Genomic DNA, 25,192 nt, shown 5'->3' with positions numbered 1-25,192 from the left:
GTATCTACTAAATATAGTAGTAACTACTGACTTCAAAGTAGTATCTACTGACTCCACAGTAGTATCTACTGACTCTACAGTAGTATCTACTGACGCTACACGAGTATCTACTGACTCTACAGTAGTATCTACTGACTCTATAGTTGTATCTACTGACTCTATAGTAGTATCTACTGACTCTACAGTAGTATCTGCTGACTCTATAGTTGTATCTACTGACTCTACAATTGTATCTACTGACTCTACAGTAGTATCTGCTGACTCTATAGTTGTATCTACTGACTCTACAGTTGTATCTGCTGACTCTACAGTAGTATCTACGTACTCTATTGTAGTATCTACTGACTCGACAGTAGTATATACTGACTCTATTGTAGCATATACTGACTCGACAGTAGTATCTACTGACTCTATAGTAGTATCTACTGACTCTACAGTAGTATCTACTGATTCATATTCTTAGGTTTTTTCGGTAAAGTCACGTAGGTAAAACATTAAAATTAATGAAAGTAAAATAAAACAAAATAAAAAATAAAAATCACGACGTTTCGGAGGCAACACAAGTCTCCGTCATCAGGTGGGACCGTCACAGCCAGATTAGCTGCATCAAGTGAGGCAATGATTCAAGATGCAATCCCTTAAAAGCAAGTTGGAGGGGGGAGGAGAGGGGGCTCATCAGAATGTGGCAGCCAATGAATGGAACGTATTGGGAGGGAGGGGGGCGCCAAGCACAACGCATCGGGAGGGGGAGGGGGGCGGAGCCAAAAGGATGTGCTAGACGATATGCTCCACGGCGCGAAAGCGGCCGCTGCCGCACACGCCAACGCATTGGACAGAGAGGGGGAGGGGAGGCCCAATACACATGATTGAAAGGCACGAAAATGCCCATGTTTATACCAATGCTGGCTGAACAACGAAGAGAGAGCACTGTTAAACAATGGGGATGTTAACACTCGGTAAAGTAAAGTAAAATAGTGTCTGTCAGATAAGATGGTCCAAAAAAGTGTAACTAAGTCTTTTTCGCGTGGTTGATAACATCTTTCCAATGATTGCTAAGTTTGTACCCATCATCACGGTTGAAATTATGTCTGTGTTTGTATATTTGTATGGCTTCGTGTACAAACCTTTGATGGTAGCCAGTAGGTTTGCAGAGAACCTTGGTCTCGGAAAAGACAATTTCATGAGAGCCCACAGAGTTGTAGCAATGATCGGCAACGGCCGAAGAATCAGTTCTGCCGTGTTTCAGATCTGACTTGTGCTCGCGGACACGATCAGAAACATGACGTTTCGTTTCTCCAATGTAGCAATTACCACAAATGCAACTCAATTTGTAGACTCCAGGATACTGTAAGTCAGGAACGACATCCTTCACAGATGGAATCAGATCACGGATTTTATGCACTGTACTGAATCGGACTTGGATCTTATGTTTGTTTAGAATTTTGGAGATCTTTATGGTCACGCCTGCTATGTATGTGTAATGTAGTAACTCGGCGGGAGACGACTTCACGGGTAACACACTCTTTATTTTATCAAACTTGGTTACAGGTGACTAACACCTACTTTGTATCTCGGGTGACAAACACCCACTTAGCTACTTGGCGACTAACGCCCACTGAGCTACTCGGATGACCAACATCCACTTAGTACTCGGGTGACAACCATCCACTTAGCTACTTGGCGACTAACGCCCACTGAGCTACTCGGATGACCAACATCCACTTAGCTACTCGGCGACTAACGCCACTGGGCTACTCGGATGACCAACATCCACTTAGTACTCGGGTGACAAACACCCACTTAGCTACTTGGCGACTAACGCCCACTGAGCTACTCGGATGACCAACATCCACTTAGCTACTCGGCGACTAACGCCACTGAGCTACTCGGATGACCAACATCCACTTAGCTACTCGGCGACTAACGCCACTGAGCTACTCGGATGACCAACATCCACTTAGCTACTCGGCGACTAAGTCTTCAGCTCCGTCTTCGGGTCTTCAACTGGGTAACTCTCCCCGAGTGCTCTCGCGCGTCCCCCTTTATACCCCACCTGCGGACGTCGCTGCGAGCACCCACTTATTCGACCAATCGCTGGGCGCTGGCTACGATCCTCTTTTCCCACATCTCATCGTGCCTCACCACTCACTCCGCGCCGCCCCGTCATCTGTCACTCCCGGCGCGCGCGTCCACACCACGCCCACAACGCGTGCCCAACCCCGCACCCCGCGCCGCCCCGTGATCCATCACTGTCACAGTCGGCGCACGTCAATACCACCACTACATCACCCCCTACCACATAGCTCGCAGCCGCCCCGGCTGCTATAAAAATATACAAACCCCCCCTGTGTGCCCCGTAACACAACACAACAACAAGAACAACAACTAAGCTAACAACACAACACGACGCGAACACTACCATCCGCAACCCTCAACCAATGCCACCGCGACAATAGAACAATATATACAAACCGGCGAGTGACAATAGCAATGTGTATACAAAAAAAATAAATGGAAAATTTTTTTTTTCCTTTCGACTCGTGCAGTGTCCCCTTTTCTTCCGAGCGTCCCTACAACGGGACATTACCCCGGCAGAGGGGAACACCGGGCGAGCTCGGTGTAGAGCACAAAAAACCGTCTTCATGAAAATTGTTGAGACCTAGCCCGAGTCCGCCTTGCCGGTCCGTCGTACGGCACCAGACGCGGTTGAACGTCCGGTGGTGCCGGCGGTTCAGGAAGACATCGGCCAGGCACCGAGGACTCGTGCGTGCCCCGGGGTTCAGGCTCTCGACGGTCAGCAGCCGTCAAGCCCGAGGCACCTGGGGGTGGGTCAGGTGGAGACACGTGAGGATCAGCCTGCGACACCTCCCTCCCCGAGTCGACGGTCACATCACACGCCCGGTCGTCACGGCACAGAACGGGGTCACACGGTGCCGCATAGGGCTTCAGTCGGGAGGGGTGCACATACCAACGGCGTTTCCCCCATTTAATCTGTATACTCTGGGGTCGTGCAACCCGCACAATTTCCACCGGTCCCCTCCAAGGTCTCAACAACTTGGGGGACGTAGCCAACGGTGCATGTGGACAATGCAGCCAGGCCTTATCGCCTGGTTTCCAATCATGCGTATGCACCCTCCGCTCATGCAATTTCTCGTTCGCCATTTGCCGCGACCGCGAATTCAACCTTGCCGCCTCGCGCGCTTCAGTCAATTTGGCGATATTAAATTTGATGTGGTCTGCCAATTTAGATTTTGCACGTGGCTGGGAAATCCCCAGTTGGACGTCCATGGCCGGATCGGCCTCCCGCCCATACATAAGAAAAAATGGGGAAAACCCCGTCGCCGCATGAGGGGCCATTCGATAGGCCGCGAGTACCCCCGGCACCTGTAAGTCCCAATCAACCTGATCGTCGCAGACCTGCTGGCACAACATAGACGTAATCGTCCTGTTCAGACGCTCAACCATCCCGTCAGTCTGCGGGTGGTAGGGGGAAGTACGCACTTTCTTTGTACCCAACAGGTCGCACACCTCGCGCAACAAAACGCTCGAAAAATTCTTCCCTTGATCCGTCAGCAAGCGTTCGGGGGCGCCCTTGTTCAACACATAACCCTGGACAAAGGCGTCCGCCACCGCCGCAGCCGACTGGTTGGCGAGCGGCCATGCCATAGGCCATCGGGTGAAGTATTCCACGCCAACCAGCAGGAACCTATTTCCCCTTGGTGTAACCGGAAAGGGCCCCAAGATGTCCAACGCTACCAATTCGTTTATACGCGAAACCTGAATGGATTGCAGCGGTGGATTAGCTGCCAATGGTGGCGGTTTCCTTTTGGCGCACCCTACGCATCCCTTAAGAATATTCGCCACGTCGTTACCCATCCCCGGCCAATAATAGTCTCGCTGGATTAGGGCGAGCGTTTTGTGAAAACCCAGATGCATGAGCCGTTCATGAGCTGCCAGAACAACCCTACCCCGCATAGCAACAGGCACAACGAGCACGTGACGCCGGGACATGTTGTCCCACCTCATCAAAAGGCCCTGTCTGCACACCCAGGAACCGACCCGCGCCTCCCCTTCTTCGGGAGCGCCAACTTTCCGACGCAGCGTAAGTAGGGAGCTGTCGGACATCTGGAGGCGGCCCCACTCAATGAGGGGCAACGACAACAGCGAATCCCTCCCCGTGGGGGCGTCCTCTCCCGGGGTGTCAGTGGCGGCGAGCGCAACTCCCGGGGTGCCGGCGACCGGGGGTTTGCACCGCGCTGATCCCAACAAACATGTGCAGTCCGTGCACGGCGGCAACCGCGACAAGGCGTCCGCGTTTGAGTGCCGCAACCCCTTGCGGTAAATCGTCGTGAATTGGTAGTCTTGAAGGACCTCCAACCATCGGGACAATTGGCCCGATGGCTGTGCCACGCGCATAGCGTATTGTAGAGCCGCATGGTCCGTCCGGACCGTAAAATGACGGCCGTAAAGATACGGCCTGAATTGCTGTGTAAAAAACACAATGGCTAACAATTCACGACGAGTTACGCAATAGCGTTGTTCTGCGAGGGAAAGAACCCTACTACCGTAGGCGACCACCCGTTCAACCCCCCCGACCAACTGTGAGAGCACCCCCCCGATACCCGTATTGCTGGCGTCCGTGTCAAGCAAAAACGGTTGTGTGAAATCGGGGTAACACAAGGGGGGAGCCTGCACCAAAGCGTCACGGAGGGAGCAGAACGCAACCTCCTCCTCCGCCCCCCAGTGAAACCTCACACCCTTAGCCGTCAAAGCGTGCAGGGGCTTGGCTATGGTGGCAAATTGCTTGACAAAACGACGGTAATAGGAGGCAAAACCAATGAAACTACGAACCTCCGTGACCGAGGTTGGCGTTGGCCATGAGCTGACGCAATGCGTCTTAGCAGGGTCCGTCGAGATCCCTGAACGACTCACGATATGGCCCAAATACCTGACCGATTCCCGAAGCAGAAAACATTTAGCCGGTTTAAATTTAAGCTTAGCGGAACGCATCCTGAGGAACACCGCTCTCAGTCGCTGGAGGTGCTCCTCGAAAGTCCGACTAAAGACGATAATATCGTCAAGATAAATCAAACAGGTATCCCATTGGAGGCCCGACAAAACCAATTCCATGAGTCTCTGGAACGTGGCGGGAGCGGAATGTAAGCCCATGGGCAAACGGTTGAATTCAAATAGGCCCCCAGGTGTCCGGAAAGCAGTTTTAGGTTTTGACTCGTTATCGAGTGGCAATTGCCAAAATCCAGAAAGCAGATCGAGTGTGGAAAAAAACTGCGCTCCCGCCAAGGCATCCAGCGACTCATCCATCCTGGGGAGCGGATACGCATCCGCCATCGAGATTTTGTTTAAGCGGCGGAAATCGACACAAAACCGCAAGGACCCGTCCTGTTTCTTTACTAGGACAATAGGAGCACCCCACGGACTAGAAGAGGGCGAAATGATATCGGCCGCCAACATATCATTAACCGCCGATTGCACATGTTCCTTCTCGGCCGGGCTGAGCCGGAAGGGATTCTGACGAATAGGGGCCGCGTCCCCTGTAGCTATGTGGTGGCGCAACAGGTCAGTGCAGCCGATATCGTACTTATGTTTGCTGAACACGTCAGCAAACTCGATGAGCAAACCCCTCAATGCTCCCAATTGCACCCCGGACAAGTTAGCAGAACCCGCACACAGCGAGTCCAACCACTCAGTCCCCTCATCACTTTGAGGATGCGACTCGACAGTAAAATCTGCTTGAGCCACGAGCCGTTCCTCAACGGGCAGCGGCGCGGCGTGAGCCAGCACCGTTCCCTGCGCAATTACGGCCGGCCGCGACCCCGTATTCAGGACCATCACGAACGGCTCACTGTCCCCTCTCACCATGGTTTGAGCAACCGCTAAGTCGAGGCCCTTACTGGCTCTGTTTGACGGCCCCAACAGCACCCCCTGTGCCTCCGCACCCACCTCGAGTGGCTTCCTGAACCGAAGGGGTACTAACATTTGCGATCCCGGGGGTACCCGTACAGTGTGAGTCGCCAGCGCCTGCACCGTCGCACAAACCGTGCGCACTTTGATAGGGCTCGACAAGAAGGCAACCCGCCGACCTGACGGAAGCTCTATGCAGGCCTGATCTATAAGAATTTTGATGGGCATTTTTGACAAAAAGTCCGTACCTAGCAAACAGGGAACGGCCAGCGATGATGATACAAAAATAGGGCCCGCTAATTTAATGTCACCAATGCAAATAGTCGCCCGAATCTGGCCGATGATCCCCAGGGATCCCCCATTCGCCGCATAAAATGGCACGTCTACTGGCAGAAGGGGTCTACTTTGGACGGGAAGAATGTTATAAATAAGGTCCGAGATGATGGTGGCCGACGCACCCATGTCAACAAGCACCCGGACCTCAACCCCGTCAATGAACCCCGTTACCACGGACGACCCGGCTGACGCAGCCACGATCCTGTGGGCCAATTCGGACCACTCGACTGCTTGCGGGCCGCGTACGGACCCCCCTCGCCGAATTGAACCCCCGGCACCCAGCCGCGAACCCCCCACCGCGAAGCGGCGACCCGAATGTGCCGTGTTTGTGGACCGAACGTGTGAGGTGCCGCGACTTGCCGGGTTTTGTTGGGATGACTTGTGGCCCTGGTCGTCGTCCCGACGTGGTCCTGCGGCGCGCTGACGCGGGGCCCGGCACCCGGCTGCGACGTGACCCCGAAGGCCGCAGTTGTAGCAGACGACGGACGTCGTAGGTTTCGGTTGCTCCAGCTTGCGGGGCGAACGTGTGGGCGAACGACCTCCCGTTCTCCACTCCCCCGGACGCGATGCAGCGAAGGCCTGCTCCTGCACCGCAGCTGGCTGAGGTTCGGCGATAGTGGCGGCCAGTGCCGCGTTCCCCGGCCATTTGCAGACGACCCCCGGCTTGCGTTTGAGGACCTCGTACGCGTGAATGCTCGTGGCGATCGCCAGGGAGCAGATCTCCATCTCGTCTGCCACGTTGATGGGGACCCCCAACTCGTGGGCCAACACCAGCAGCTGCTCCGTCACCATGGCGTCCTTCCCCTCCTTATCCATGCGGGGAAAAGCTGCGTCCGCCAAGGCGAGTAGTGCCGTGCAGTAGGCTAGCGTCGTTTCCCCAGCCACCTTCCGCCGATCGTAGAACTGGTGGCGACACGTGGAGGGCGGCCCGAACACCTTCGCCATCAGGTGTAGTGCGGCCTGGAGCGTAGAGCGGGACGACCTTGCAGCAGATGTGAAGGCTGCAAGCGCGTCGTCGTCAAGCATCGCTGGCAACGCACGCAGGGCAGTGGTGTCGGACCACCCCGACATCTCCTGATGAGCGAGGAACCTTCGTTGGAAGGCTCCCCAGTCGCCCCCATCCGCCTTGAACGCCGACAGCGCGGGTAATCTTTGCTGGAGGACCCGATCGTCGTCGCCGTCGGAGAGATTTTCCCGCGCTCCGCTGGAGTTGTGTAAAATGTCGGCTCGGTTGTCAGGCGCAAAATGGAGGGCTCCGGCGCGCGCTGATGACGTGGGCTGCGCTGCGCAGAGGTGTCCGGCCACGTGGCGTCCGTCTTTCCCGCCAATCGGTGGCGGCCCCCCAAAAACGGCGGCAACTTCCAGACTTTTGGCGCGAAGCGCCTTTTGGCGGGAATCCTCCAACGTCGCTTCCTCCACGACCCCCGCAGCCGTTTTTCCGCTCGCCGGAACGGAGATGTCGGCCAAGACAGCGGCGGCGGCGAGTAGCAACTCCGCCAACCGGGAGTGCGCGTCCTGGAGGCTGGTGTCGGAGGCAAGCGGAGCGTCGGCCATCACCGCGAAGTGCTGCATCGGCGGCAACTCCTCGTCCTCTACTCCCGAGGTCGGTGTCCCCGGCACGCCGTCGTCATCCCGACCTCGCTCGTGGGTACGGGTAGTCTTCCTTGTGTCCATACTTCTTGAAGACAGGTTTACTTCTGACGCCAGTTGTAATGTAGTAACTCGGCGGGAGACGACTTCACGGGTAACACACTCTTTATTTTATCAAACTTGGTTACAGGTGACTAACACCTACTTTGTATCTCGGGTGACAAACACCCACTTAGCTACTTGGCGACTAACGCCCACTGAGCTACTCGGATGACCAACATCCACTTAGTACTCGGGTGACAACCACCCACTTAGCTACTTGGCGACTAACGCCCACTGAGCTACTCGGATGACCAACATCCACTTAGCTACTCGGCGACTAACGCCACTGGGCTACTCGGATGACCAACATCCACTTAGTACTCGGGTGACAAACACCCACTTAGCTACTTGGCGACTAACGCCCACTAAGCTACTCGGATGACCAACATCCACTTAGCTACTCGGCGACTAACGCCACTGAGCTACTCGGATGACCAACATCCACTTAGCTACTCGGCGACTAACGCCACTGAGCTACTCGGATGACCAACATCCACTTAGCTACTCGGCGACTAAGTCTTCAGCTCCGTCTTCGGGTCTTCAACTGGGTAACTCTCCCCGAGTGCTCTCGCGCGTCCCCCTTTATACCCCACCTGCGGACGTCGCTGCGAGCACCCACTTATTCGACCAATCGCCGGGCGCTGGCTACGATCCTCTTTTCCCACATCTCATCGTGCCTCACCACTCACTCCGCGCCGCCCCGTCATCTGTCACTCCCGGCGCGCGCGTCCACACCACGCCCACAACGCGTGCCCAACCCCGCACCCCGCGCCGCCCCGTGATCCATCACTGTCACAGTCGGCGCACGTCAATACCACCACTACATATGGTAACGTGATAGTTTTGGTCGGAGTTTCATGTGGCTGTTTCTGTGTGGTGGGAGAGACAGCTTGGCGGATAGTACGGTCAGAGTATCCGTTCATCCTGAGGGCCCGATGTATATGTCTTAATTCATCGGTCAGGTGGTGTTGGTCAGAAATGCCATGGGCTCTGTGGTATAGCGTTTTGATGAGATAATTCTTTTGAGATGGGTGGTGGTGGGAATCCGGTTTCAAGTAGGAATCTGTGTGGGTGGCTTTCCTGTAGACAGAATGTCCCAAGGATCCGTCAGGCCTCCTCTTAAACAGAATATCCAAGAATGGTAGTTTACCGTCTTTCTCCACTTCCATGGTGAATCTGATGGATGGGTGTCTAGAATTGATGTGGTCCAAGAAGTGGTTCAATGCTGGGAGGCCATGTGGCCAGATGACGAAAGTGTCATCCACATACCTCTTCCACAGGGAAGGACGCAGGGTGGATGTCTGGATGGCGTCTGATTCAAACTTTTCCATGAACATGTTGGCTATAACTGGTGACAAGGGGGAGCCCATAGGGGTACCCTCATTCTGTTTGTAGAAGGTGCCATTCCAGGTAAAATAGGTGTTGGTGAGGCAATGCCTAACCAGCGCAGGTACATCAGAATTCAATCCATGTTGGACTAAGTCCTCAATTATTGTTAGGATGTCCGGTACTGGGACTTTGGTAAACAAAGATACTACATCAAAGCTGACGAGGATGTCATCAGGAGATAGTAACATGTCCTTAACCATAGAGACTAATTGGGTTGAGTTGAGTACTGCCGAAGAGGTCTTGCCTGTGAAGGGGAGCAGAGTATCTGATAGAAAACGGGCTAGTTTGTACGTACGAGAGTTTATCGTCGACATGATGGGTCGTAGTGGGGTGCCTTCTTTATGGAGTTTGGGAAGACCATAGAGTCTGGGAGGTCTTGCCGCCGATGGTTTTAGAGAGGGACGTTTGCTTGGTTCGATTAGGGAAGTCGAACTCGTGATAATACTGTTGGTTTTTGTCGTTAGGCTTTTAGTGGGATCGTTTTTAATTTTGGAGTAACTCCCATCATTAAGAAGGTCCAGGATTTTGTTGTTGTATGAATCTTTATCCATGGTGACCGTGGCATTGCCCTTGTCTGCCGAGAGGATGACTATATCATCTCTCTTTTTTAAGTTCGCGAGTTCAGAGCGTTCGTTTTTTCTGATGTTACTAGTGGATTTCTTAGCATTCTTAAGAATAGTAGCTATTTCAGTTCTTGCTACATCCGCATGGATGTGTCCTATGCCTCTGAGGGCTACATCAATCTGAGAAATCATATCCTCTACTGGTATATATTTAGGGGTGACGGCGAAATTTAGTCCTTTGGCCAGTACCGTTTTTAGATTGTAAGAAATTGGAATGTTACTCTGATTAATCACGGTCTTGTTAACATCCAGCTTTGCGATGTGTGGCTCTGGTTTCTTTTTAGATAGGAGGTTGAATTTAGAAATCAGGTTAGCTTTGCATTTGGCTGACATTGAGTCAGCAGAAGCAGAAGTCATGTTATCAACGTGGTTCCAATCAGAAGGTGACATTTTTTGTGTTAACATTAAATGTGTTTGTAAGAGAGTCTTGTCTAAATTATCGAGTTCAGATCGGAGTAACCTTATTCTCTCCGAGATTAGTGATAGGCTAGCTTTAAATGAGATCTGTTTGGAGTTCGGTGAGGACACACTCTATGGGCTCTCATGGAATTGTCTTTTCCGAGACCAAGGTTCTCTGCAAACCTACTGGCTACCATCAAAGGTTTGTACACGAAGCCATACAAATATACAAACACAGACATAATTTCAACCGTGATGATGGGTACAAACTTAGCAATCATTGGAAAGATGTTATCAACCACGCGAAAAAGACTTAGTTACACTTTTTTGGACCATCTTATCTGACAGACACTATTTTACTTTACTTTACCGAGTGTTAACATCCCCATTGTTTAACAGTGCTCTCTCTTCGTTGTTCAGCCAGCATTGGTATAAACATGGGCATTTTCGTGCCTTTCAATCATGTGTATTGGGCCTCCCCTCCCCCTCTCTGTCCAATGCGTTGGCGTGTGCGGCAGCGGCCGCTTTCGCGCCGTGGAGCATATCGTCTAGCACATCCTTTTGGCTCCGCCCCCCTCCCCCTCCCGATGCGTTGTGCTTGGCGCCCCCCTCCCTCCCAATACGTTCCATTCATTGGCTGCCACATTCTGATGAGCCCCCTCTCCTCCCCCCTCCAACTTGCTTTTAAGGGATTGCATCTTGAATCATTGCCTCACTTGATGCAGCTAATCTGGCTGTGACGGTCCCACCTGATGACGGAGACTTGTGTTGCCACCGAAACGTCGTGATTTTTATTTTTTATTTTGTTTTATTTTACTTTCATTAATTTTAATGTTTTACCTACGTGACTTTACCGAAAAAACCTAAGAATATGAATCATTGAAGTCACGAAAGCTTCAAATCTAGAAGTATCTACTGACTGTATTGCAGTATCCACTGACTGTACAACAGTATCTTACTGACTCTACAGTAGTATATACTGACTCTACAGTAGTATATACTGACTCTACAGTAGTATTTACTGACTCTACAATAGTATCTACTGACTATATTGCAGTATCTACTGACTCTACAGTAGTATCTACTAACTCTACAGTAATATCCACTTACTCTATAGTAATATCTAGTGACGCTATAGTAGCATCTAATGGCTCTATATCAGTGTCTACTGACTCTACAGTATTATCTAGTGACTTTAGTAGTATCTTCCATAATAGAGTTTTTTGGGTTAGATCGCCACCACCCGACACAGCCAACTAGTAAGGGTTGTCACGTAAACAGATCGTGCCAATTCGTCATTAGTACAGCACACCGTTGTGTTGGAGAGCCAAGCCACAACATTTACAAACTGAATACGATGTTTCGACAATAATTTCAACTAGCTTCATCAGACGACAGCCAGATTTGTGGAGAATTCCACCTGTTTCATTCCTTATATAGAGGCGTAGATGTGGTGAACACACTTCTGCGCTCTTGCGCAAAGTGGGGGGAGGGGGGGGGGGGTTAATGAATGTGTATAAATGACTATGGGTATCCATTGCCTATGGAGATCCATTTCAATAGTCCCTGGTTGGTCATTCTTTGAGGGATAACTTTTTGTAAAGTTCTCATTTCATGCGGTCGGCGTAGGCCAGGACTCGCTGGAAATGTTGTGCCACACTACATGTGGTGCCGTTTGCACACATCTATCTGAATGATGTTCGGGATATTCACTGAGTCCAATCCTATTTTCGTTTTGTCTCTATCGATAGTTTCTAGCTACAGTCTAAGTAAAGCCTTATCGATGCGCATGGCCAAAATATCTGTACATCGTCTTGAAGTGTGTTCGAATTCAGAAACTCTCAACTTTAATTGTCTTAAATTTCGATTTAAAGCTTTCGTGACTGCAGGGATTCATCTTCTTGGTTCTTTCGGTAAAGTCACGTAGAAGGGAAGTAATAAAATAATAAAAATAAAACATAATAAAATCAAATAATTCTCACGACGTTTCGGCTACAACGCAAGCAGCCGTCTTCAGGTGAAGAATGAGACACTGCCAAGCTAGGAGCTTGTATATAAGCTGAGTTGGAGGTGGAAGAAGAAGAGAGCCTTAACAAAAGAATGTGCATATCAAGAGGAATTTAGCATATTCATGGGAAATGCGTAGGAGGTGGGCGGGGGGGTTTCAAAGTCATATTATGCCCATGCATTATGCAGGATCAGCAGCACCAAAGGGAGGGCATGTTAATAGTATGTAGAAGCAATGAAACATGTGAATGGGAAAACGGTGGCAGGGGATCCGCAGCGGAGCAAATAATGCCTTCCCTGTGGAGAACACAAGATACACAGTTAATGCCAGTGAGTGGACTGCGGTCTGAAAGTCACCATAAACGTGAACAACAATCATTTAAGATCCGAAGTGGTTTATTACGTCCTTCCAATGATTGCTGAGCCAGAATCCATCTTCTCGGTTGAAATTGTCTCTGTGTTTGTATATGTGGATCGCCTCATGAACGAATCTCTCATGGTAGCCAGATGGCTTGCAGAGAACCTCTGCAAGCCTCTGTCTTGGAGAAGTCAATGTCATGTGAGCCCACTGAATTGTCTTACTGAAGAACAATTCACGATTTTTTCTACCATTATTTTACATTTTGCGTGTTGGAAAGCGGAATATTAAAATATATATTTGCCCATAAGTTATTCCTGTTATACTCGTAGGAACCCACTGGTTCCACCAGCCCACAGGGGATTATTGTGTCCGTCCGTCGTGCAGGGAGAGGCTGGGTGGGGAGGGAGGGGCTGAGTTGGGAGGGGAGGGTGGGGAGGGGCTGGGTGGGGTGGGGAGGGTCTGGGTGGGGTGGGGAGGGTGGGGAGGGGGTGGGGAGGGCGTGGGGAGGGGCTGGGTGGGGAGGGTGAGGCTGGGTGGGGGGGTGGGGAGGGGCTGGTCACCCCGTGGTGCCCTTATAAAACTCAACGTTTAACCTACTCACGCCGGCTTGTGCCCGCCCTCACAGTCGGGCATATTTGCGGAATACACCACGCCGCCGTTGACCCTGGCCATTGACCGAGCAACCCAACGTTCCTACCAGCTCCCTCCGCAGGAATGTGTTTACTCTTCAGTGGTTATTCCAATTAATATTCTGAGCGTTTTCCATGTTAAGGTTTATGTACTTTTAATGTAAAAATTCATATCGTTGTCCATGTTAATATCCACATTACTGTAAACGTATTACAATATTGATACTGGTTGTTGCATGAATAATTATTAATGTTTAGGTTTTAGCAGCGTTGAATTGGCTTAATTCAGTTGTATTCCAATCGGAAGCGGCTCAGGCTGCCTTTGTGTCAGGTAAATGATTAAAATATAACAAAAACCCCAAAACAAGCCATCTTTCTCAGAGAAACAGAAAATAATTTCCTTTATTCAACAGCTTTGAAAGGAGGTGAAAACACCACTTTATAGATAAAAACGTAGTGGTCAATTACAGAGGAGGGGATGTATTCTTTTTTTTGCTTCATATTTAATGTGTTAACTACTCCTAAACGGCTTACAAGGCGCTCTGCTGCAGTCCCCCCCCCCCCCCCACAATAATAATAATTTCACCAATAAAAATAGTGATAGCAATTACAACACCAATAAGTGTGACGAAGGCGATTGCTGTGAGCCGTAAGTCTCGGCATTGCTTCCCCACTTTATTTATGCGTTGTATGTGATGTCCTCGCGTTCGCTCGTTATATTTTTTAAATAACCGCAAACACGGGGCCGCTTGAGAATCCAGATTGATTATTCAAACCCACTTAAACGAGTAGATGTGTAATTATCATTACTGTCAAATCGTTAGCGTGCTTTTCACGTGTGATGAATTTTAAAAGAGAAGGATAACATTGGCGTGTGTGTGTCTATTCATGCGAGTGTGGTAAGGTATGGCGTATCATGTATAATGACCGACAATCACATCCCAAACTGGTGTCTATCTCCATCTATTATTGCTCCCCTGAAGTAAGGGTTACCACAGATCTGGGAGGCTCGACTGGGACAAGTCGTGGTGAAGTTGACAGCTCCTGCCTCTGTTAGCCACACCCTCTTTTACATAGCCACGCCTAGATTTGAAGTTTTCGTGACTGCAGGAATCCATACTCTTTGGTTCTTTCGGTAAAGTCACGTAGGTAGAAAATAAATAAAATCACGACGTTTCCGGCGCAACACAAGTGCGCATCATCAGGTGGAACAGCCACAGCAATACACATTCGCTGAAGTGGGCAAAAGGAGGCTGCTTGTGACACGAGGCTATATATACGTAAGAGGGGGGGGGGAGCCAGGGAGGAGAGATAGAGAGGGTGGGGGTGTGGGGTAGGGGGAGTGGCGAAATGCAAGCCCCAACCCGAGCTCGAGTACAACACAATGTCGGGTCTGGGAAATGAGCGGGGCTGGAGGGTAGGAGGCTGAAGAAACTGGAGATGCGGATACGTAGGCAAACTTTTAAGCAGGTAAGGTTTTACCTGGTTAATAACATTCTTCCAATGATTGCTCAATTTGTATCCATCTTCTCGGTTGAAGTTATGTCTATGTTTATATATCTGGATGGCTTCATGAACAAACTTTTGCTAGTAGCCCGAAGGTTTGCAGAGCACCTTGGTCTCGAAAAAAACAATATCATGAGAGCCCACAGCGCTATAACAATGGTCAGCCACGGCGGAAGTATTAGTCCTGCCGTGTTTCAGATCTGTCTTGTGCTCGCGAACACGGTCCGACACATGCCGTTTCGTTTCCCCAATGTAACAATCACCACAGGAGCAACTTAGTTTGTAGACTCCCGAATATTGCATGTCAGGAATGACATCATTCACAGTTGGGATTACGTCACGGATTTTGTGTACTGTACTGAATCGAACCTGCATCTTGTGTTTGTTTAAGATTTTGGCAATCTTTTTGGTAACGCCTGCTATGTGTGGTAACGTGATGGTTTTGATCGGCGTCTTAGGGGGTTGTTTCTCCATGGTTGGAGAAACCGCTTTGCGGATAATGCGGTCCGAGTATCCATTCATCTTAAGGGCCTGGTGTACGTGTTCCAATTCACTGGCTAGGTGGTGTTGGTCAGAAATGCAATGGGCCCTATGGTGTAGTGTTTTGATGAGGAATTATTCTGTGCTTGATGGTGGTGGGAATCAGGTTTCAAATAGGAATATGTGTGGGTGGCTTTCCTGTAGACAGAGTGTACCAAAGAGCCATCAGGTTTCTTCTGAAACAAAACATCCAGGAATGGTAGCTTACCATCCTTCTCCACTTCCATGGTGAATTTGATGGATCGGTGTATGGAATTAATGTGGTTTAGAAATTGGTTCAATGCTGGCAGGCCATTTGGCCAAATGACGAAAGTGTCATCCACATATCTCTTCCACAAGGAAGGACGTAGGGTGGATGTCTGGATGGCATCTATTTCAAATTTCTCCATGAAAATATTCGCTATCACTGGTGATAAGGGGGAACCCATTGGGGTACCTTCATTTTGTTTGTAGAAAGTACCATTCCAGGTGAAGTAAGTGTTGGTAAGGCATTGCCTAACCAGAGTAGGAACCTCAGGGTTCAGTCCATGTTGGACTAAATCTTCAATTATTGATAAGGTGTCAGGCACTGGAACCTTGGTTTGCCTTCTTATCCGCATCTCCAGTTTCTTCAACCTCCTACCCTCCAGCCCCGCTCATTTCCCAGACCCGACATTTTGTCGTACTCGGGCTCGGGTTGGAGCTTGCACTTCCCAGCCCCGGCATTGTGTTGTACTCGAGCTCGGGTTGGGGCTTGCATTTCGCCACTCCCCCTACCCCATACCCCCACCCTCTCTATCTCTCCTCCCTGGCTTTCCCCCCAACCTCTCTTACTTATATATAGCCTCGTGTCACTAGCAGCCTCCTTTTGCCCACTTCAGCAATTGTTTATTGCTGTGGTTGTTCCACCTGATGATGCGCACTTGTGTTGCGCCCAAAACCTCGTGATTTTATTTATTTTGTATCTACGTGACTTTACCGAAAGAACCAAAGAGTATAACCACACCTATTCTAACGCTAGCCCTGCCCACAATGGCTTCCTCTGGTTAGCATTGGCTCCCACCCACTGGTCAGGTAGCCCTACCCTTTGTCCATATCATGAGTCGAGCATCAAGCCAGACATTTTAAAAGCAAAACAAAATTATAATTTTCACAAAATCAGGGGGACAGCTTTTCTGAAACTGGTAAATTTGGTAGCCTTACCCTTAAGACATACAGGCTATGCCATCTTGTGCTGAAAACAAAAAAGTGGTCGGATTACGTGATGCCACGCACATTATTTGGTGAGCCTTTCTCTCCAAAATTGGGACTCGCTTCCATAATTTTAACTGCTTTATCAATGGAAGACAAGGGGATCTGTGTGGTATTTAGTGGGCGTATATGTGTGCATGAGAGCAGTAGAACATTGTTTAGTGTGCTGCGCTGTGATTTCATATGTAGGCTTCCTTCAGGATCAATGTTGTGATTCGCAAATTGGTTTATTTTGGACCAGATCTTGTGGGTTTAATGTTAGAGCTATGTAACGTCCACCATCCTTCACAGCCAAAACACATCATGTGTGTAATTTTTTCAACCACGGCACACTTCTCTCCGCCCATCCGCTCATCCGTCCTCCTAATCCCCTGCAGCATAACAAAAGGCGGCTTAACGTAGCCCCCCCCCCCACGGCCCATCCTGGCTCCTCCCCCCCCCCCCTTAACCTGTATATAATCTTGTGTCTCTTAGAGCTCTCTTCACTTGATAAGTCATTTTGCTGTGACGGTTCTACCTGAAGACAGAAGCTGGTGTTGCCTCCAAAACGTTGTGATTTAATTTATTTATTTTCTTTTTTACCTACGTGACTTTACCGAAAAAAACAAAGAGTATGAGTACATCAAGCTGTCATGCAAAATACACCTACCCAAAATAATTAAGAATAAATGTGCTAGGATGATAAGAATAACAATACTTGCATTTATATTGCACCCATTACCTAACACAGTATATCCAATAACACAGTTTTTAGCCTAGGGAACCCCTTATTGGCAGCATGCCCCTTGCAGCACCCAATTAACAGTCTGTTAAGACTCTAAGGGAGATATTTGTCTTTATATATAAATGGGTTGTGAAGTGGCCAAGAGATGGCAGGACAGAACATGGATTATAAAATAGTTATGTGCTGATCTCTGAGTGTTATCTCCTCATATGTTTGTATTTTCTCTGGGTACTCTTTCTATTACATGATACTTATTAATGGAACTGACCAAACATTCAAATTTAGGATTATCCTGAAAAGTATGAAGATTCATTGGAGCTTTCTTGGATTAAGGGCATTATTATACATGATTTATAGATGCTGTGTGTATCTCTGTGTGGGGAGTGGTGGTGTAGCGGTTAGCGCGCTGTGCTACGAACCTGGCGACCCGGGTTTGATTCCCGCTCACGGCCAACACCAGTGGTGACGATTATTAGAACCGGTCCTGGGCCTCCCCTAGGTCGACTCAGCCTAAAATCATTACCTGGTGCAATGTGTATACATCGCCACGAGGGAGACAAAGGCGACCGGGCGTGGTGTTGGCCACCCACCCCCTCATGTGCCGTGCCTGCCTCTGCCTTTATAGGTGCTCGCTAACAGCACTTTCCCCTACAGTCTGTTAAGGCTATACAGGGGATATTTGATCTTTGTATTTGTCTCTGTGTGTGATTGAATTAATTGGTTGTGTGTGGGTGCTATTCGTCACAGTCATTTGACCCATAAGCCTGGGCCTATCTCATGGCCTCTTGCCATTTGGCTCAAAGTGCACCTTACCGGGCACAGGCACCATGGTGATGTGATCGCCGTTTAGTGTTTAACGGTGGTGATTGTTGTTGTGGATGCATTAAAAGATTGTGTCAATGGGTGTGTTGCATATTTATATGTGGGTGTATTAAGGAGAGGTGGTACAATGGATAGAGCACACTAAATTATGAACCTGGCAACATAAGTTGGATTCCCAGCTTAAACTGGTCCTGGGTCTGCTCTAGGCTGACTCAGCGTTAAATGATTATCTGGTGCGGCATATAAACATCAGCGCTAGGAAGATTAAGGTGGCCAGGCGTTTAGCTAATCACACCACCCCCTCATGCACTATGCCAGCCTAAATAGGTGCGCACTTGTACCAAATATATGTAGACTTTACCTGGGATCGTTGCCTTTGGTGTTTTATGGGTGTGTTCGCAGCACTATGTGGTGGGTAGCAGAGGGCAGTGTAGAAAAAATAATTATTGTAATTTACTTATAACCTTCCACCACTATGTTCCCCAGCTTCAAGAACCCACACTAACCGGATAAATTATGCATAGCAGCCATTGCCTCGCTATTATCAAACTAATGCCCGAGGTCACTCTTGCAAATTAGACTAATCATGGTCCCTTGTGTTCTCACCGGGGTAGACAAAATTCACTTATCCAGGACTGGCATGGAGGGGGCCTCAATCCTAAAGTGGATCAGCAAAAGAGTTGCTTGCCTACTCAGGGTTTAATTTATCACTGGATATTTTCCTGGCCACAGCCATAAACAAAGAGGTATACTGGATGTGATATGCGGGTTATGAAATATTTTCTGGGTCCCTGACCCAGACAAATGCAATAGAAATCTAACTCTGGCATAGGCATGTGACTAATGGCTGTGAAATATTTATACAAGTTGTAATCATGGCTTAAATTTCTCACTGAATAATAATGTAGACTGGAGTTGGCATGTGACTCATAGCCACTGCAATAGCAAGGGGTATGGAAGTTTAAGCAGGGCTTAATTTTCGGGTTGCTGACCCGGACACTCAGCTGACATTAATCCCCGCATGTACATTAATTAATTAATTGTTTTATTTAAACTTGCAACGTAAATAGTATTCGCTCACTCTCAACGTGAGAGGAACCACAGACAAAAGCGAAAGGCAGTTAGTCAGTGCCAAATTCCCCCCCTCCCCACCCCCCAGCTTAACTGTATGTTCAAGTGTTATCGGCCAATTAATGAGTGTTTACATGTGGGAAGAAACCGGAACACCCAGATAAATCGCATGCGTGCAATGGGCAATTCTTTTTGTCTCACAAATAGAAGAGGTGGATTCCACATTTGCTGGACCGCCTTCTCTTGGCAAGCCAGTGTATGTCACCTCCTTGACGCCCGCTGGAAAGGAACTACACAGCATATTTGTAATACACCAACTCTCACTGCATCCGCAGTGCTGGATTACAAGCATGGAAAGCCACCACTCGCTCGGCAAAGCTGCTTTAGCGGAGGATAGTTAACAGCTTGTATGTCTCCGTGTGCACGTGTTTTCAAGCATGAAACACACCAAGGTGGCACAGCGGCCTGCTGAACCAGCAGAGGGACCTGGGGGCTGCAAGAGCTGCCCTGTGGTGCGGCCATCACCGGTGTGCGGCACGGATGGACACACCTACTCCTCGCAGGTGGTGCTACATTCCTATGCGCACACGCACGCACGGCCATACAATGCCAACATGATAATGCAACATCGCAGGCTTACACTCAATCTATAATTTCTGCCGAGTCGATCTTTCTATTTGGGTCAACATGCCAGAAAATATTTCTGCCTCTGGCACACCACATCAAGTATACCTCTAGTAATGGCTATGGCTACGAGTCGCCTAGTCACCAGCTACTCATTCAAGGCTGAGTTTATCCGGGCGAGGCCATAGCCATTTTTATTATAATTTTTCTATTTACGTGACTTTACTGAAAGAACCAAAAAATTATAGGCCATAGCCAGATCAGACACTCACCACCCATGTGTCATGTCTCGAAATTACTCACATTGACACGGAGTAACAGGTCACCTGCTTACACTTTATTAATCATACTCTCACACCCATTGTAGGCACTCCTATGACTGCCTTCCACTGTCACCACATACTCAGTTTCTCCTACTACCCACTCTCATCTACTCCACACCTCACCTCCTCTAATTTCACCGACTCTGCACCTCACCTACTCTCTCCTAACCTACTCTCTCCTATCTCGCCGCTGCCCTCTCCTACGCTGCCCCGTACCCACTCACCCGTCTGTCCTGGGCGGGGGGTTCAGCCAACACCCACCCGGCGATGGTGTGAGGGGCGAGGTCCCGTTGACGGCTCGAGCGGCAGCGTCGAGATGTCTTCTCTCTTGGTCCCCGAACAACTCTCTCTACTCACACACACTCCCGCTGATATACCTCTCCTCATTCCGAGTCATCACGTGCTCTCCACTTAAGCTGTCGCCTCCACGGCGCCTCTCGCACTCATTAATCCCTAATCATCGCCCCCATCTCCCGTCTCTCCGGCACCAACCTCCTGCCCGAGCACGCGCACTTGCTCAACCTCGATTGCACCCGCTTCTCCCCTTAATTACTGCCAGCTTTCCGGCGCCAACCTCATGCTCCAACGCGCACACCTGCCCGTCCTCAATTGCACCCGCTCAACTGCGCACACTGCGTACATCTCTACTCTACACATGTTTAGCCGTGGTCGGAAATTGAACGCAGTTCACCAAGTTCGGCTAATCACTCTGTGTACATACGCAACAACTATAACCGCCATTCACCACTAAATGGCGGTGACATCACCACAGCGCTTGTGCCATACTAGGTGCACTTTGAGGCCACGTGAAATGTTGAAGGCCCACTGCCAGGAGGCCATGGAACAGACCCAGGTGCCATGGGTTGACTACCTGAGATTACTGGCAGATGCACCAACTGTGCTCCCCGCCGCCGAGCATTCTACTCGTTGTTGTGAGCATCGCTCCTCTGCCCTCGGTTATTGCGAGAGGGCAACTGCTTCCAACTTCTTAGCAGCATCCTTCACGAACCTCCTCCACAGAAGCCAATCTTGACACTGCTGGTACATGTAATCGGCAAGTCCAATCAACTCCAGATACTTCTGTACCACATCAGTCAATTTCTTCTCTAGCCCATGCCACGCCCATTTAGCCCCATCTATCGGCTGAACAGAAGCTGCTTGGGCATGCAGTGGCTGCACATGCAATCTACATGAACCAGCCAACGCAACCTCGCTTGACGGAGGAGCTCACTGATGGGACTGTGTCCAGATCTTTCAAGCATTTGTGAACTCCTCACACAATCCAGTCTGGTTAAACCCAGGCTAGGTTGATTTTTCAAGCTACTATAGATGTTTCTTTTGAGGGCTCCACGTTTTGCAAGCAGAAGCAAGAGAGGACATTACTGTGACTGAGAAGACACGGAGCTTTGTATGGAGCAACAGGTCAGGTAACTTCCACACAGCGTTACGCAGCCGATGAAAATGTAATGCCGCTCGACTGATTTGGAATGAGACCTTGGCTACCAAACCGGAGCTGGTCATGAGGACACTGTCCAAGTACACAAACTTCTCTACTCTCTCCATAATGGCCCCATCATTCATGGGGAGTTGAGGCAAGGGAGTTTTGATGACATAAAATGTCCAGGTAGTTGCTTTGTTTTTTGTGAGGCTGATGGTGGTAAGGCCCCATTTTATTCATATGCACTCTTTTAATACATATGCAAACACACACTCAAAAACACGCAACCACACATTTCACACATAATAATATAGCACTGCCCCGTGAGTGCACAGTTGGCTATTTATGGTGCGAAAAAAGTTCAGCATACATACAGTAACGATGAGGTAGGCGACCTATGCTTGTCTGCCGATGTCTAGCCACCTCACCAGAAACATCTCACCACTCACCAGGTACTTATTTCTCATTTTAAGCTGTCATCTTATGGAAGCCCATGCCAGGCACAATATCTCGTTGTCACGTTCGGTAGTGACTAACAATTGAGGTCGGGTTCTGGAAATTGCAGCGCTGGGTGCATAACGTTATACCATTGCCACGACCACTACCATTCCCACCAAGAGGCACAGGTGTCCAATTTAGTCATAGTTACCGTTGTGGCATATTCTTTTAGTCAGCGCCCTTTAAGACTGGCATAATGTACGTTGTGGCGGTGTGGCAAGAACAAACTTTGTTTTCCCGGTGCTAATGTTAACACATTGGTTCAAGATGCCCATTTGAGGCTGAATCGACTCAAGGGAGGCCCATGATAGTTTCAGATACCACGAACAACTGGCGTCATTAGTGGCCAGGAATCAAACTCAGGTGGCTGGGTTCGTAGTACAGTGAGCAAGTAACTTTTATATCACCCTCATATAAAGACAAAGACATGCGTACGTTCTCTGTATCGCCATCGATACTGATTGTTAGCAAGCACCTACTACGTACATACATGTTAGCAAGGACTAACGACACACATACATGTAAGCAAGCACTTACTACACACATACATGTGTTGTGTCCTCCTTCCTCCCGGCGTGTGTGTGCGTGTGGTGTGCGGTGCACACACTCAGGCAGAGACGAGGTAGTTGCAGGAGGCACCATCTCTCTCTTTATTATCCGTTCACACCAACTCCGGCCTCCTCTCTCTCTCTCGACCACGCTGCCGTATGGCCTGGCATAGACACAACCCTGTCCGCGTTGCACCGACGGTATCAACTGAGACAACCAACTACTGTCCGGCCGCGCAATGATCAGGCGAAGGCGGCAGCGACGAAGAAGGCGACGACAGCAACGACGAGACGAGTCCACTGCCAGATACGGCAGCCTGGAGCTCTCACTCTCCGCTGCTTTTATTCTACTCAGCATGGCTTGGCTCTGCCCTAGCCACGCCTCCCTTCTCGAACCCTATCAGGTCTTCTGTGAACCTTACCCCAGTTCCTCTGCCCTGCTGGCACACCCGTGTATATGCTCAATGGCGTGTGCACTAACTGTCCACCGCAGTTGCCGCTGCTGGACAGCAGTTGTGTCACTGCACAATACACACCCTACACTGGTACACACTCTTCTGTCGCTCGCTTATACACAACTCTACGTGGGTTGCTCACCTATACACAACACTAACCGTCTAACACTGACGGCGCTGAACCGAGACAGCCAACTACCGTCTAACAGCGAAATATCGAGTGAAGACGACAGCGACGATGGCGATGATCTTCAACAGCACGACGGAGATCCCACTCGAAACGACAGCCCCGAGCTCTCGCTCAGGGCTCCCTTTATGCTCCCAAGGGGCGTGGCCTCGCTCCACTTAGGCCACGCCCCCTCTCTAGAACCTACCAGCGGGTTGCTGGGGCTTCCCCCTGTCCCCCTTCTGTAACCTTTCCCCCAGATATCCCCTCTGGTGTATCCCCTGGCCTGCTGACATAAGGGCTGCTGTAAGCTGCAGATCCCCTTCCCCGCCAGAAGCCAGCGCTATGCTGCTACATTACTTATTCTATGCCACTACACATGTGTAATAAAAGACTCGGACGCTTCTCTCTGTCCTGTGTCCTTTATTTGGGTTCGATCTCTTTTCCCTCACGGTACTCCCCTATATACTCTCCACCCTGCAGCCCCAGGCTGCTGTCGCTCACGTAGCCCACACTCTGCAGCCCCAGGCTGCTGTCGCTCACGTAGCCCAACTTCCTCCTAGCAGCCCCGCCGCTGTCACGTCGTGCAGCCTCCTCGCTGCTCCTCCTGCCCCAGGGTCGGTCACCGTTGGCCGACGGTGCCGATCCTCCTGGCTTGGGTGTGTGGCGACCTCGCCACTCTCTCTCACCCTTCGCCCTGCGTGGCCTCTCACTTCTCCCAGTCCCCGATCACTCCCGACTGCTTCCGGTTACCCCCCTTATAGACCCTTACCCTCTCCCTCACGTGACGTAACCCCTCCCCCCATGACGTCACTTCCGGAAGGTCGTTTATGCCCGCATTACACCACCCTCCCCCGTAGAGAAAATCCAGCCGACCTCGGCTGAACACAACTCCAATAAGCAATGCGAGCGAACACGACCGAATACGTAAAAGGACACAGAACACACGATAATATACAGAAAGAACAAGAACACAACACAATAATTAACGAAATGTGAGGGATTTCGAGCGGGTGCGGGTCGCCGGGCCGTCCCGGACGGTCGGTGGCCCTCCCGCCGAGCGGGAACATGGCAGGGTTTTAAGAGCGACAGGCTGAAGTTCGTCTGTCGCTATTGGAGACCTGGCAACGTTCCGGTCCCCTGTTTTTGAAGGCGCAGCATCAGAGGCGTCCCGCAATCGTGTCCGCGGCAGGGTAGGAAGGGCTGCGGGCCTCAAAGGTTCCGCAGCCGTGGTAGGCGCACCCCGAGCTGGGTCCGCTTTCCCCTGCCGCGTCACGGCCGGCTCGTCTGTGAAAGGCACGACAGGCGCTCTAGCAAAGTCAGCAGGCACAGGCAAGGGCGAGTCGGCAGCAACAGACCCCGGCAAGGCAACCTCAGGAGATGACGCATCCGGTCGAGGGGCCACGTATGGTTTAAACCGAGATGTATGGACGAACCAACGCCGAGAACCAAACCGAACACGCGCCGACTGTGGGTTGGGAACCTCGATGAGGCGAACCGGCCCTTGCCATGGCTTATGTAATTTAGGAGAGGTACCTGGCCGCACCTGTGGACAATGGAGCCAGGCCAGGTCCCCCGTTTTCCAAGGGCATTCCCCTTTTGAACGTCGCGCACACCGCTCGTTCTGAGCCTGGGCTTTGGCCGTAGCCATGCGAGCCTCCACCCGCGCTTCAGTGACTCGGCGAACGGTGTCCTGAATGTAATCAGGAAGAGGCTTGACAGGTCCCCTCGCCTCAGTTCCCAACTGTTCATTAATCGGCGGTACGTTTTCACGACCGTACATTAGAAAAAACGGCGAATATCCTGTAGCCGCATGCAGCGTCATCCGGTACGCTGAAAGCACCCCAGGGATATGCAAATCCCAATCCGATTGTTTTTCACTAACCGTA

General features: G+C 50.3%; 1 protein-coding gene across 2 annotated transcripts in view; it reads left to right on the top strand.

Annotated features, from left to right (window-relative positions):
• Nucleotides 1-25,192, top strand: part of LOC144934085 (testican-3-like) — a 213,654-nt gene that overhangs the window by 149,175 nt on the left and 39,287 nt on the right. For both annotated transcript variants that reach the window (XM_078859462.1, XM_078859463.1), the window contains one exon: nucleotides 19,688-19,814. In XM_078859462.1, the coding sequence (XP_078715588.1) occupies nucleotides 19,688-19,814 (127 nt within the window). The remainder of the gene's footprint in view (nucleotides 1-19,687; nucleotides 19,815-25,192) is intronic.

Source organism: Lampetra fluviatilis, chromosome 9, assembly GCF_964198595.1.
Source record: "Lampetra fluviatilis chromosome 9, kcLamFluv1.1, whole genome shotgun sequence".
Classification (NCBI taxonomy): domain Eukaryota; kingdom Metazoa; phylum Chordata; class Hyperoartia; order Petromyzontiformes; family Petromyzontidae; genus Lampetra; species Lampetra fluviatilis.
Note: the sequence above shows the minus strand (reverse complement) of the source record. Positions and strands in the feature narration are given on the sequence as shown.